General features: G+C 46.9%; 1 protein-coding gene across 2 annotated transcripts; it reads right to left on the bottom strand.

The window, feature by feature from the left end:
- Nucleotides 1-937: 937 nt before the first annotated feature.
- LOC122389230 (serine/threonine-protein phosphatase alpha-2 isoform) lies at nucleotides 938-14,380 on the bottom strand. Of its 2 annotated transcripts, XR_006257932.1 has the most exons (8): nucleotides 14,069-14,281; nucleotides 13,273-13,404; nucleotides 12,047-12,277; nucleotides 11,636-11,850; nucleotides 9,587-9,700; nucleotides 9,138-9,281; nucleotides 2,565-6,119; nucleotides 938-1,613 (listed from the first exon to the last, which is right to left on the bottom strand). XR_006257932.1 is itself a non-coding variant. In XM_043381062.1 (7 exons), the coding sequence occupies exons 1-7, from the start codon at nucleotides 14,121-14,123 to the stop codon at nucleotides 1,512-1,514; spliced, it is 993 nt and encodes a 330-aa protein (XP_043236997.1). In that variant the 5' UTR covers nucleotides 14,124-14,380; the 3' UTR covers nucleotides 938-1,511. The 2 variants fall into 2 exon arrangements, 1 of the variants encoding a protein (XP_043236997.1); XM_043381062.1 differs by lacking the exon at nucleotides 2,565-6,119 and having other exon boundaries at nucleotides 14,069-14,380.
- Between the last annotated feature and the right edge of the window lie 65 nt (nucleotides 14,381-14,445).

The following is a 14,445-nucleotide window of genomic DNA, read 5'->3' as shown; positions in this document are numbered from 1 at the left end:
ACAGCCAGGCGCCGCGCAGGTGAACATGGGGTGGTCGGGCAGCGGGTCTGTGATGACGTAGGTACCTACCTAGTACCTAGACCAACTGGGGAACAGCTCAGATGCAATACCACATTTAGGTAGGCTCTGGCGCACTGTTACAATCCCTTTGTTGCTGAAAAAAAAACATTTGGAAGCAGTGTCTTCACATTTGCTATTGCATAACTCTTTATATCCCGCCCAGATATAAAAAAAAACATTCGCGTAAAAATGTAAACGTCTTGTCAAGGTTTAGGCAAACGACAAGAATCCTGTTCATTTTTCCTGCCCGTAGTTAAATGTATACCTACCTACTTAGCAATTAGCAATTAACCTTTTGATCATATTGTAGTAACTTTTGATCAAGCCCATTTTGTAGGTAAGCGACGCGTACAAAGTCTGTTGGAGTCTAGGGATATCTTAGGACGATAGTTGCCAGTGTCAGATAAGTTGCCGCACGTGCGATAAGCTGCGGTGTTGCACTATCCTTCACTTGACCTTTGCGAGCGCTAGCCGATAGGCAGCCTTCCGCATCGCTCTCTGCTGCGGTTGATGCGAAGAACACTAACGAGACTAGCGTAGTGATATACGGCCTCACGCTGCTAGTGACCGGCGCTACTAGTGACACCACCAAGCCACGTCCGGTGCCCCGTCGGTAGGTGGCGGTGGCAGAGGGCACGACAGGACACTGGCGGCGGGCGGAGGCGCCAGCGGCCGTGGCCCGCGTGTGCCAGCTGCGGCGCAGGTCGCCAGCCAGCCGGTGGACGGCTCGGTGTGTAGTAAAGTAATCTTGCTCAGTGTGGATGGACTGGTTCACTGTGATGTGTGGAGGCTGGCGTGTGGTCAGCCCGGGCGCCGACACGACACAGCGCATCCCTTCCCCCTTAGTTCGCTATCGTAAACAGAAAACAGGGTCGGCCGATGATTCGATGGTTCATTTTATTGGGCCTTCTTCGCACTGCCTCCAGTGAGCTGATGTTTAAAACGCGTCGACACTGCAAAGCACGGCTTCCCCGCTCGCATCAGGCAAGTTTGACAAATGGGACAGGCCGCCGCCACGCCAGCGTTTGTACCGTCATACACAGTCGGCCCGCCTTCCCAGCAGTACTTGGATAACCCCGACCGCGGCTGACGGCTGATCCATCGGGTATAAAAAATACTGCCTCAAACGGCCTCACAATGAAATGCGGATTCCTAGCTGGCGTATGCCGCCACCATGTTTTTGGCGTAACAATCGAGAGAAAATAGGACCTAACAAAACAGCATCTAAACTCTAAGTAGTTTGACGAGCGACTCCTCCGATGTTTCACAAACATGAGTTATCGCACATAGGTCACTATGTACAACGCACATGACACCATGTAAACTGTCCAGTATAGGTGCTAACAAATCATCTCGCAGTACATTTCACTGGGTTACATGTGGCCAGCGGGGCCGTCACCGAGTCTATAACGATCACACAGTCCGAGACTGAGCTAGCCATCCACAGCTCTTCATTTCTTTTTGCCTTTGTTGTTTCCCTGAAAGCCGCCTCGAGGTGGTGTGATCGGCCGTCCCGAGTTCATGCCACCGTAGATCTTTTTCCGGTCGATGGGCTGAGAAAAGTAACAAAACATCGTCACCAAGTGTTCTTGTGTAACGTGCAACACCGACACAAAAAAGCGAGCACGACACGGAAGGGGAAAACGACGGTGCAATCACATCTTTTTTTTTATTTTGGGCTCAAAGGATCTTTACATTGAAAACGCATGTAGCTTCTGTGATAAGCACGCACGTAGGGTCATGCTAATGAAAATGAATACTGCGTGTTCGGTACCAGGGCTGCGGAGTTGAGGCCTGAACCGGTGAACGGAATGCTACGCAATAAAGTGTTCACTCTCGTTACCATGCTAAGTTCGTTACCAAAGTCCACCAGGATTCCAGCTCTTCCAAAACACATAGGCCTCATCATGGCTGCAAAACATGGCTGGCGTCCCTCACAAGATTGTAAAAGGGAATGTAACTCGTCAATTTTAGTCGAAGAAATATACAGCCGATCCAATTCAAGGTAAATTTTCAAGAACTTGACATGATCTTGCGGTCGCGGTCATTATTTTCTAAAATTGGTTCAGGGCATATGGCAATGTCCCTACTGATGCTGCCTATGTGCGTTGATCTTTGTTGACCTGATTTAGCCATAAAACATTTGAGTGTGAATAAAAACGAAATTCTGCATATAATGCTTTTGAGAGAGCGACTGAAAGTCATTCCTATTTATTTAGGGCAGGGTCTGAACGACTAAAATTTGACACAACATATCGAGTTGTGTTAGGACACGGAGCTTTTTGAGCGGGAACTGATGAGATTAAATGGTGGGAATGATGGGAATGTTGAAAACGTATCAACCACGCAGCCCTGGTAAACAGAAGTTGAGAAAATGAAAATGTCTTAAGCGCTGGGCGATTGTCTTGAGACCACTCACACAGCGACTCAGATAAGATACTTCAAGCAGCGGGGAAGTTATTCAGACGAGCATTAATGAAGGGTTAATACGTGTGCTGACGTACCTCAAGTGAAAGGTAGGCAGCATCCACTCTTCAATGTAATGGCAGGTCCTTAGATGAAATGGCACGTCTAGATTAACAAGCATTTTTTTCTGTACACCAATGAAGTGTCTTTCACTTAACTATTGGAATCTTTACAAATCTTATTCTACTTCACTCATCAGCATCTCCTTCTTTACACACGACGATGACGTCTTCATCTTCCTTGTCGTCGTGAGGTTCATCGGCTCTTTTATCGGAGTTGTCATTGATGGCGTCTTGAGCAGCATCAACGTTGCCTATCAGATCCACCTTCACACGTGGCGCGAGCGTTCGTGAAGTAGAGTTTTCGCTGTCTTCTTCTTTTCCTAGTGGGTCGACATCCTTGTTGTGTTGTTCTTCCGGGCCACTAGAATGAATGGCACTCGCGTCTGCGGATGAGTTCTCTTTTGTTTCTGCGACAGGCTTCTCACCATCTGTCTTGTTTTCCGTACCCTGAGAGTCAGAAACCGGTTCACTGTGTTTTTTAGTCGTACGCCCTGACGAAACTTCAGGGCCCGACTCATTTTTCAGGGTTTCTTCAGCCTGGTTGCTTTTCTTGGTTTGCTTTGCAGTCTTCTCCGCCTTGCGATCAGTCGAACTCGCCTTTCGATCTCGCGAATCGCCGTTTCCACGCACCTTGGTGACGGACCTCGATGTTTCACTCCTTTCACCACTCTTCACCTTCATTCCTTTCTTCTTGTGCACTTTCAAATCCAGCTTCTCGTCTAGGACGGGTAAGACGACCTTCAGAACCAAGTGGTGCCACTGCTTCTCGATCTTCGGCACGGGGTACTTGCCAGAAGAACCCGTGAAGAAGTCGGGCCGGAAGATCTGGTTGGTAAACACCGTCCATGTGAAGTTCACATTATCGACACAGTTCCTGGCGTTCGTCTCTTCGATGAGCATATTGGCCTGCTTCGCCAAAATCACAGTGTATTTGTTGGCCTGCCTCGGAGGAACACGTGTGACCAAGATCCGGCTATGCGGAGAGTGGTTTCTGACTCTGGCGCTAATACTCTGAAGAGTCCTGCGCATCCCATCGATGACGCGATGGTGTTCGACTCTATCTGCCGTGTAAATATCATTCCCTCCGCCACAGACAACAAGGAAGACTGGGTCACTGCTCGCCTCGAGTTCATGCTTGGCAACTTCCATAAGCTCACGCATTTTGCGCCCGGGGAGACACCGAAAGTTTATTCTTGAGTCAAAGTTGCCGTCCGAGTGCAGATTCCTTAGCGACTCGTCGGTAATAACGACGACTCGACAGCATCCTGGAGTGTCCTTGCCCTTGCAATAAATGTCATTCGTCTCTTTCTCTTCGTCAGAAGACTCGTTCCAAATCAAATGACGCTTTTTCGCTTCATCTTGTTTAGTCTTCTGTTCAGGTTCTTTAGACTTTGTTGCTGACACCTGGTCCTTGTCAAGTTTTCCACCTTTCCCGGAAGAGTCATCGTCTTTCCCATTGTCGCTCGCCACATCTTCTGGGACTTGCACCTCGATCTCTTCGTCGGAGGCTACTACCTCATCTACCACTTGGAACCCAGCCATGACTTGCTCCCCATCGTCACCTTTCCGCCAGTGGAATTTGTCGGACCTCGGCTTGACAGTTCTCTGGTCTCGTTCTCGTTCGATAGGAGCAGCCATAGACTTCAGCCGGTGCTCCAGACGCTTTGATTCGCCAGCCGGTTTACGTGCCTCAGGCGATCTGTCTCGTAGTCGTCGATGCCTTTGCGGAGGCGATCCTTCGGCGTTTTGTCGAGATCGCTGCGAGGCCTCTTCTCTCGAGGACATACGAGAAGAAACGTGTCTGCCTTCTGTTGGCCTTGATGACCTCTGCTCTCGCTCCCTTGGATGTATCGGCTCCCTTTCTCTTGATCGTCTCGGTTCTCTTTCTCTTGATCGTCTCGTTTCTCTTTCTCTTGATCGTCTCGGTTCTCTTTCTCTTGATCGTCTCGGTTCCCTTTCTCTCGATCTCCTGGTTTCCCGTTCTCGTAGTCGCTGTGTTTCTTTATCCCTCGATCTTCTTCGCTCTCGTTCGTCTCTTCGATCAAATCCTCGCTCTCTCGAGCGCCTTATTTCGCGTTCCCTCGATCGTACTGCGACTCGATGATCTATCGATCGTTTAACTTCTCGTTCGATAGATCGTCTGCGTTCTTCCCGATGCTTGGTAAGTGATTGTTCACTTGAAAACGCAGCAGCTTTAGCAGTAATTCTCGCATGTTTGTGTCCTGCTTCTTCTTCCTCCACATGCTCTCTCGGTTCTCTTCGTGATACCTGGCGAGAGCCTTCTCTATTCTCTGAATGTCTTTGGGAACGGTTCCTGACCTCCCGCTCTCCAGATCTTCGGCGTGGCGCAGGAGAGTGTTTCCTTGCCTTAGAAGCGCGAGAAGGTGGTCCTGGACTTCTGCTTCGTTTGATGCCGCGAATTTCTAAGGGTATTTCGTATTTGATGGCACTAATTTCGGGCGGTTCTTCACCGCCATGAGCTTCTTGACTATGATCCCGAGATATAGCGACGAACCTTTCTTCGCTCGACCTGACCCTTCGTAAATCATCCGCAGGGGGACTTTCCCACTCCTGACCTGAGAGCGGCGAACGGCGGACAATATGGCCGGGCGAGAGCTCAACGTACACGTTATTTGGGCGGTTCAACGCTTCCGTCGGTGACCGGACGTGACGCTCTTCAATGACTGATATGTTGGGTTGTTCTTCGTCCATTTCCCAATCATTCGTATCCGCTGGCTTGCTGACGACCATTCCAAACATATCGTCCATCACAACCTGCCTACTGGAATGAGTTGAAGGCTCATTCACAACAGATACTGTTTTCACTTCTTCACCAGATCCATCTAGGAGCTCTTGGACTTGTTGACGCTCCATCACGCTTGAGACAACCCGTCTTTCTTCACCATCAGAGTCTTCCCACTCGTCTACCATTGGCTTCCTTCGGAGCGTTCGTTCGTCATGGCCCACCGGGTCCCGCACTTTGCTGCGCTCTTTGAAAATATCCAGCATCTCCTCAACGGGATCAGTCGGCTGTCGTCTCAGAGCAGAGCCACTCGCCGAGATGGACGAGTGGCCAGTCATGAATCGTCGCCCGTCGGGTTCTCTGAACGAGGGCGGGCGTGCCTCCTCGGTTTCCAGTAGCTCAAGCATGGCGTCATTTTCATTGCGAGAATGCCGGCTCGTCTCAAAACGGTGGCTATCCGTGTCCTCAAAGTCAGATCGTCGGCTCACAGAAGCTTCCCTATTCCAAGGACGCTCTTTTTCTTCCGCAGGTTTCACATTGTCGGTCTGGAGCGTGGAGTCGCTCAGGATGGCGGACAGTTCGCGACTGAACTTGTCAACTTCCTTCATGACATCGACCTTCGGAGCCTTGCTGCCATGGACGTCGTCTCGAGCATTGGGTTCGAAGCTTGAACCTGCATCTGCTCGACACTGGAGCTCTTGGTCTGGCTGCGTGTTGAACGTTGCCGGAAACGCAGCCGGCGGAGGTGGGCCTTTCCTCGGAGGAAATTCGTAAATCTCTCCGTTCGGCTGCCGAAAAATGAAAATTATCTCTCAGTGACGGCAAAATAAATTGCCTAGCCAGGGAAGCAAGTGCGTGTATCCACCGGGACCAGCTTAGCCCAACTAACAATGTCGGAAACTTTAACAGGCTTACCACAGTGCCAGCCAAACTGATAATCCGAATCAAATATCTCAAAACATAATTAGGGGATGGCATCATTTTTTTTTCGGCCTAAGAAAACAGCAATGGCAGCGGGAAACAATTTTACTGGTTATCTTGATGTAGCATCGGATTATTAATGGAATCGACTGGTGGATCAAGAAAGGCGGCCCCGGTCGCTGTGGGGGGGGGGAGGGGGTGCCCACAAACAAGTTTCTCCAGGTTCCGAAGTCTTTGGATTTCGATCCCCTATGCACAGTCAATTCCCTGCAGGGTAGTTAAAGCAGTTTTCCAAATAGCATTTGCTTAGTTTCGTTTACATTCTATTTTGAAAAAAAGTAATTTTCATTGATGTTGGGCGCTGCGGGCTACTCGCACAACAATATGGCGAAAATGGCTGATGTTTCTCAATTTTCCGAAAGTGAAAGTGACCGTCATTACCTTGAAAACTTATATTCCGTTATCATAAAAACAAGACATTACACATGACTTCATATACAGATACTGAGGTTGAGTCTTAAAATAGCCCGAACGGCATCATTCATTTTTCAAAATATCACATGTCCAAGTTCAATTTGTAGAGCAGCCAGTATCCCATATTCTGAAGAAGGCTTCAGATCACGCATCGGAAGACATCGCGTTTTATCCTTCTATGATTGACCCGCCCTTGTGCCTGTCAGTTTCTGTTGAGCATGTCACCGTTATACAACAAGGCGATTTACGATGGGTACCTATTGAGCTCAATATTGCCCTAAGCCGGTGAACGCTCACAACTAAAACTGTTGATTAAAAATCAGTAAGCCACGCTTTTGATGCATTCTTTAGTCAGAAAAAAAAAACAGCGTCAATAAACGAAATGACAAGACGTTAGAGGCCTGTGAAATAGTTTCATTCACAACGTGCAACGGAAAATCAGATTGGCTGGCAAGCTGTGGCAACCTATTCACAACAATCCCGGCCACCAGTGGGTTAGCACAGAGACACACTCGTGTGGAAACAGGCCCAGTGAAGTCACTCCGCTGCTATGGTGGACCATCCAAATGACTTCATGCATAAAAAAACAGACAACAATACGACAGACCAGCTTGAGAGAAAATATTGTTCTACATTTATATCATACTTCCTGAAGATATAAGAAAAAAAGAGACACAAGAAGACTGATGAGATTTTACTAGGTACAGCGTAGCGACACAGGGTGCAGTGGACGATGTAATGCTAAGTAAGTGCAGAAAAGAAAGAAAGAAACGAAACATTATACTAAGATATTGCGAGGCAAGAAAACACAGTGATATTAATACTGAGTAGCATACAACCATTGCCTGATAACGGAACTAGAAGAGCTATAGTTCGCTAGCAAATAAAACTAAAGCTGTTAGTGTTCAAATAAACGTTATTGGCACGAACTATACGCACACCAGCAGACTATCCAAACAGAACAAAATCGCAACAAACACGGGCATAAGACGCCAGTCACCTTGCTGCTAACCACAGCAAACATGCATGTTGAAAATATGTAAACGAAAATAATTTCACACAGCCTTCGGGTGTGTTTATGCATTTACGTCTTTCATATTTTTTCTTTAGGATAAGAACAGCAGGGAAAAGGCTGAACCATTTTTACGCTTTATTATCATTAACCTTTCATCCACATAAATTACATTTTTTCTCGACACATTTTCCAAGGTTCACGGTTTTGCAGCAAAATATAAGTCAAATTGCCACACAAGTTCATATTAGCTGACACGATTTCTTGACAATTATAACTTTTCTTGAAAACTTCAGAAACCAACAATTGCCTTCTGAGAGAAACTCAATTTATGCAGCCATTGATCACGTACCACTGCAGCAGCTCAGTTCTTTGTCTAGTTAAGCAATTATTGCATTCACCTGAAGCAGTATCTTTCCTTCAAGCTTGTTAAATCGTCAATATTCATTTAACCTTTGGGTTTACATTTTTGAGTCGAATATTACTGTTTAAATGATACCGAAACTATTCCGGACAGCACACGATAGACCATTCAAGCAACTGTCAAGTGTTTGCCAGTGAAACCAGTCTGTTGTTTTAAAAAAGGTTACCTCAACCGAAATAGAAGGTGAAAGAAGCGGAAATCGTTAAAGTACGGATAATTATCAAAAGGCCTATAAAAGACAAAGGTAATCCAGCACTCAATACCAATAGTGACGAGCTTCAAGAATCGTCGCTGACAAGCAGTCTGCCAGTATCCATCTGCTAGACTTCAAAGTATCACTTTTGCAGATGACAAAAGCGTATAACATTTCAGTCATTTGACTCCAGTACCTATGAACTCCGGCTTCGAGGGCGATTAATTCAAATCTTTATGGGCTTTTTCAATTTCCCTATGAAAGATTGCCAACTAATTGGTCAGACTAGTGGACTAAATAGTAGTTTGTTTTGGTGAGATTTAATAATTTAATGCTCATTCAATTTCCCGTCGCAATAGCATAGTGCGACCTTTTATTGCCATGCACACCATCGTAATGAAGTCATCAAAGCTCACACAAACACACACACATCAGATAGACAGATGAGTGAGGCAGGCAGTGCAAGGTAGTGGCAGGCACCTAGCAGATAGGCAGGCAGGCAGGCAGGCAGGCAGGCTGAAACGAAGCATGCCCACCGGGGTTACTACATCATGCACAAGTCAATCGAACGTCTTATTGTGTTTCTCTGGGTGTTGGCCTGGCGGTGTCCGGACGCAGGCTCTTCGGACCCCGCCAGCCGGCCTCACACCGTGATAAACGTAGCCGGCGCGAAAAACACACCTCGGAGCGGCAAACAAACGCGCACACAAGCTCAGCACTCCGCTTCTGCACACAGGCGGGCGGCACTTCCCAGACAGCAGGAGACGGCGGGCGACACTCACCTTCAGGATCTGGAAGGAGCACATGAGCGTCTCGTCGACGGACATGAGGGCGCCGGCGTTGTCGAACTCGCCGCAGTAGTTGGGCGCCGAGAAGAGCGTCACCAGCTGCCGCTTGGCGAAGAACTCGTACCCGTCCTCCACCACCTGCAGCGCGCGGCAACAGGGGGTCAGACGGCCGGGCTGCGAGGTAAGACCACCGAATACCGTTCGTCGAGCAAATGTGAACATTTCGTAAACAACAAAATCAATCCCTATCAATCTGCCTTTTTCAACACGTGTGGGGCCGTGCCGTACCTGTCAGATGAATCGCCGTTTTACTTTGGAACTACAGCATTACAAGAGAAGCCATGGAACTTATTTCTCTCAAAAACCAATAACACGCACACACCATACGTCATCTCCACCCATAAAACGCGTGCCGTGAGCGTGTTTTGTTTGCAATCACTCACCTGGTGTGCTCTGCATATCAAGTCAAAGTCGTGCTTGTGCAGGAACTTGGCCACCACCTCTGCGCCGAACGTGAAGGACACTCCGCGATCGTTCTCGCCCCACCCCATCGTATCCTGCCGTCAAACGGTACCTCGTCAACAGTGAATAGCGACCGACATCTAGGGGTAAAATGAGCAGACTCAAGGCGATAAATACCAGGTGGCGTCACGAGGAATCGGCGGAGGCCTGCTGACGTCATGGTGTGAACACTTTCGGGAAGCATTTGTGAAGTAGTATTAGACAAATGAATCATACTTTTTCATCAGTGTTCCCGAATCATACAAAAGAATCCCAAAACAATATATTTATTCAAGAGGTTTCCTGAGGACAGGACGTGCCCTATTCACACGATGACGTCACCAAACCCGAACACGTTACAGCTGCTGGTATGCTAGTGACTGTCGCCTGAGCAGACTATCATTTTAGGCTTGCTGATACGGTGTTTACAGTGGAATTCAATATGATAGGTACACTATCTACCAAGACCCAGTTGAGCTGTAAATCCCATGCAAAACACACCTAGTTAAGTGTGCGACAATGAACAATCACACACCGTTGCTTGCCACCGATAGCAGTAACGGTGACAGGTAGCCTTACAACCTTGGTTGCATCAGTAAACAATTTGAACCTTATCGTCCCAAGAATGACTAGATATGGATAGTTCAGTGAAAGTTGTGTGCTAGTACTTTATTATATGATTTGCCCTTCTTCATTGTATCTTGAAGTAGATAAAACTAGTATAACGCCTTTTGGGGCGACTAACGGAGCGAGCGAGAGGGTGGGCCTTGCACGTGCGAAATTGCGAGGGGGTACCTCCAACTGACTTGTGCACGGCACCCTACTAACCGGTCTCTAGCGATGTGCCAAATTTGGGCACAATCGGCCCAGCCGTTCTCGAGATCTGGAAGCGGCACCCTGCACGTGCGCACGTGCAAAATGGGTCCCAACTGACAGTCTTGTGCACGGCACCCTACTAACCGGTCCCTAACTGTGTACCAAATTTGAGCGCAATCGGTCGAGCCGTTCTCGAGATCTGGAAACGACCCCTGCACGTGCGCACGTGCAGCAGCACCCCAACTCTGGCACATGGATATGCAGTGCCTAGTGGGTGCCTACCTACATGCCAACTTTCAGCGCAATCGGCCAAGTAGTTACCGAGATATTGCAACAATTACAAAACTGACACCTCTTCGCTTTGCACGTGGCACGTGCATAAGGGGTCACCCACATGCATCGGGAATAGTCCAATACTTGGTAGAAGGAATGAAGCTACCCTACGAAATTTACCGCATGAAAATCGGTCAAGTGGTTGCTGTGATATAAGCCTCGCAAAAGCGTGACCACGGCCGGCCGGCCGGCCGGCCGGCCGCTCATACTCAGAAATTTCCGTTAATCTAAGAAAGACTACGCTCGCTTCGCTCGCTCCGTAAAAAAACATTCACTGCGATTAGCTGATGTAACAGTTGTTGGAATGAATAAATGGGACAATAAAACAAAGTAGGATTTCCCATAAAACAGACGTGGTCATAAGGCTACATTCAAGTTCAGAGCTATGCCCGATCAGTAATTCATTAATAGGATTGCCGAAATACGCACACCGGCGGTCAAATGATCGTGCTTTGTCGGGAACGGTAACTACAGGGCGGGCTATACTGTAATGGTGGTAGTTGGAACACATGTCACAGGGCAGGGACAACCGCGTCAGCCAGGGTCAGCGGTCAGTATTGGTAGGGAGGGACACGGCCAGCCGGGGTCAGGCTGGTCGGCAAAGGCGGAGAGCGAACACAGCTGGGTCAGCAGTCAGTACAGGATGGACCGTACCTTGTCGGGGTCGGACCAGAGCAGGTCGCAGGGCAGGCCCTGGTCGGGTGGGGTTAGGGGTCTATACGGAAGGGGTCGGTATAGGGAGGCCGGCGGGCCGTACCTTGCCGGGGTCGGACTGGAGCAGCCCTGGTTGGGTGGGGTTGGGGGTCGGTATGGGAAAGGGGGCAGTATACGGAAGGTCGTACCTTGTCGGGGTCGGACCAGAGCAGGTCGCAGAGCAGGCCCTGGTCGGGCACGTCTGTGGGCCGCGGGATGCGCCGGATCTGCTCCATGCTCTGCAGGTCGGGCGACAGGCCGCCGTGGCAGCAGAAGATCTTCTCGTCCACGATCGCCGCCACCGGCAGACAGTTGAAACAGTCGGTGAACGTCTTCCACAGTTTGATGTTATACCGCCGTTTACCTGAAAAGTCGACGGACATATTGGAGAACATGCTAATTAAGAATACAACATCTAATGGCTCATCCACAAATCATTACTGCATCCAAAACTAGCAGCATAGATTATGGAAGTTCAGTTATATGTGCAGCTAAGCAGCATCATAAGAGAAACCATAGAAATTCATACGTTTACACATCATCACAAAACCATTACTTACATTCCTCATAGAAGCCATATATTCTGTTGATGCTAGCGCACTCATGGTTTCCACGTAGGAGGAAGAAGTTCTCGGGGTATTTGATCTTGTACGCTAGCAGGAGGCAGATGGTTTCTAGTGACTGCTTCCCTCGGTCGACGTAGTCTCCCAGGAAGAGGTAGTTGGACTCTGGGGGGAAGCCGCCGTACTCGAACAGCCGCAAGAGGTCGTAGTATTGACCGTGAATATCACCTGTGAGACAAATGGGTAGGCATCAGGCATTTGTCATACAATATCCAGTACAGATGCCTGCAACATGCAGCTGAGATGTGGGGGGCCAACTAAGATGAGCATGACACTACTGCATAAATGAGGTATTAAGCACTAACTTGTTAACAGGACAGGAAGCAGCAGACATGGATGCAAGAAAATTTATCTAGGATCAGATCAGATCCTACAGATCTTGATCTCATCTGATGGGACCAAGGATTTAGGGCATTCATTTTGATGACAGATCCAGTAAGACCACAGATTCTCACTCAATCTTTCTGTCCATAAAGGGACTCAAGGAACACTTGAAGCAATTTGAAATAATTGTGCTTTCAGGATCTTCCATGATCATGCATCACCATGAAAACAACTTTTCAGAACTGCAACAAGCGTTCTTTGAGGAATTCTGTATTGAAAAAAAAATGAGAAAGGATATATTATATTGCAAGATTGTTAGATCAAAATGGTTCAGATCAATGATCCCAATGGGGTGCATAGCAAATGACTTTGTTCTCCCTAGCAACAATATATTCTGGCACCTAAACCTTCCAATTGTCAATTAAAATTCAATAAAATGTGATTTAATGTGTTTATCATATGTCCTAATACATGGTGTTACATTCAGTTCATAAACATATCCGGCCAGATACTGACCCTACAGGCACATTTTTTTTATTTTACCCTCCAGGACCAGAACTGAATCAATTTGACAAATAGTATGCAATAAAATATATGGAAAGGGAAAAAATCAACCAGACAAATAAGTAAGATGTGAGAGATGTGAGGGAGGAAACAAACAGATGAATATTCAGGGGAATGGCCTCCTGCATCAGCCCTCCCCAACCAAATAGGTGCTGCATTTGGTTATAGGGATACTGGGAAAATGATGGGAATGGAAAACAAAGCAAAACATTATCAACAAGGGATCAAAACAATTATGCATAGTCACAATTCACAAAATTGGTGATAAAACTTACCACATATTTTGAGAGGTGCCTCCAACTCAAGCAGAACAGGTTGTGATAGGAAAATTTCCCTAGACTTCAGGCAAAGGCCTCTGATTTCATTCTCAGTCAGCTGAACATTCTTTCCTGGCCGTGCTCCTCTAACTGAAATAAATACACATTATTGTTAGCACCTAGTGATGGAAATAAAGGGCATAAGTGAAGCCATGCTTATCAGTGACAGCAGAACCTCTTTTTCTGAAAAAATACATCAATGAGATAATGAAGGTACCTGATCTGAATGTTGATGTTAGTAAAAAGTTTCTGGTTACTGATATTATTCCTTTTTAAGTTTTAATATTGAAAATCAAATCAAATCTGAAAGAAAAATCATGGACAAATCTTCAATTTAATTACAATATTTATTTGTCTACGGGATTATAATTAGCACGTCATTATAACAGAGAAAACCTGGACACAAACAGGAAAGTGGGAGGCTCAGGCTAGCAAGTATATTGTAATGCCAGTGACTACCATTTGTAAACGCAAAACAGGGTCAAACAGGGTCACACTTCCATCATTGGTTATTCAGGATGCTTACCTAATAAACAGCTCACATTTCCTAGTTATACAAATTCCATTCATTTCAAATTAATGACTTATATGACCACCCAAACATGAAATCAAAAAGTCAAATGTAAGAATCCATGATGAAAACAACACACATTTGTCTTAGAGTGCCAAACATTAGCAAATACCAATATCTAGTTATCCCTCAGACACCCTAAAATTCAACTAAGTTCAAACCACCACCCAAACCCCGACCCACCTTCCAAGAGACGCGCGATTATGCTGTCAATATTTAGTTTATCAGTTTCTGCCATAACCCAAAACACAGGTCACAATGCAGAGAAACAGCCCCCGAAGATGCAATGAATATATCAAAAGGAAACTTCCCCAAATTTTGCCCAAATGCTTTTGGCCGGCAACCTGTACTGTGTATAAAACGGCGAGAAAATGGCGAACCGGCAATAGTGAGTAAAACATTGTTAAGATTCAACCGATTATTATTTATTGGAAATATCAGTCAACTCTCCCTTTAGAATCTTTAAAATAAAATTAAGCTTCAAATAACTCGCTTATTACACATCGCAACTTTTGTTTTACCGTCTATCTTAGTAAAAAACAAGCAACCGATTATCGATT

This window comes from Amphibalanus amphitrite, unplaced genomic scaffold, assembly GCF_019059575.1.
Source record: "Amphibalanus amphitrite isolate SeventyFive unplaced genomic scaffold, NRLGWU_Aamphi_draft 000349F_arrow, whole genome shotgun sequence".
In the NCBI taxonomy this organism is placed as follows: Eukaryota; Metazoa; Arthropoda; class Thecostraca; order Balanomorpha; family Balanidae; genus Amphibalanus; species Amphibalanus amphitrite.
Note: the sequence above shows the minus strand (reverse complement) of the source record. Positions and strands in the feature narration are given on the sequence as shown.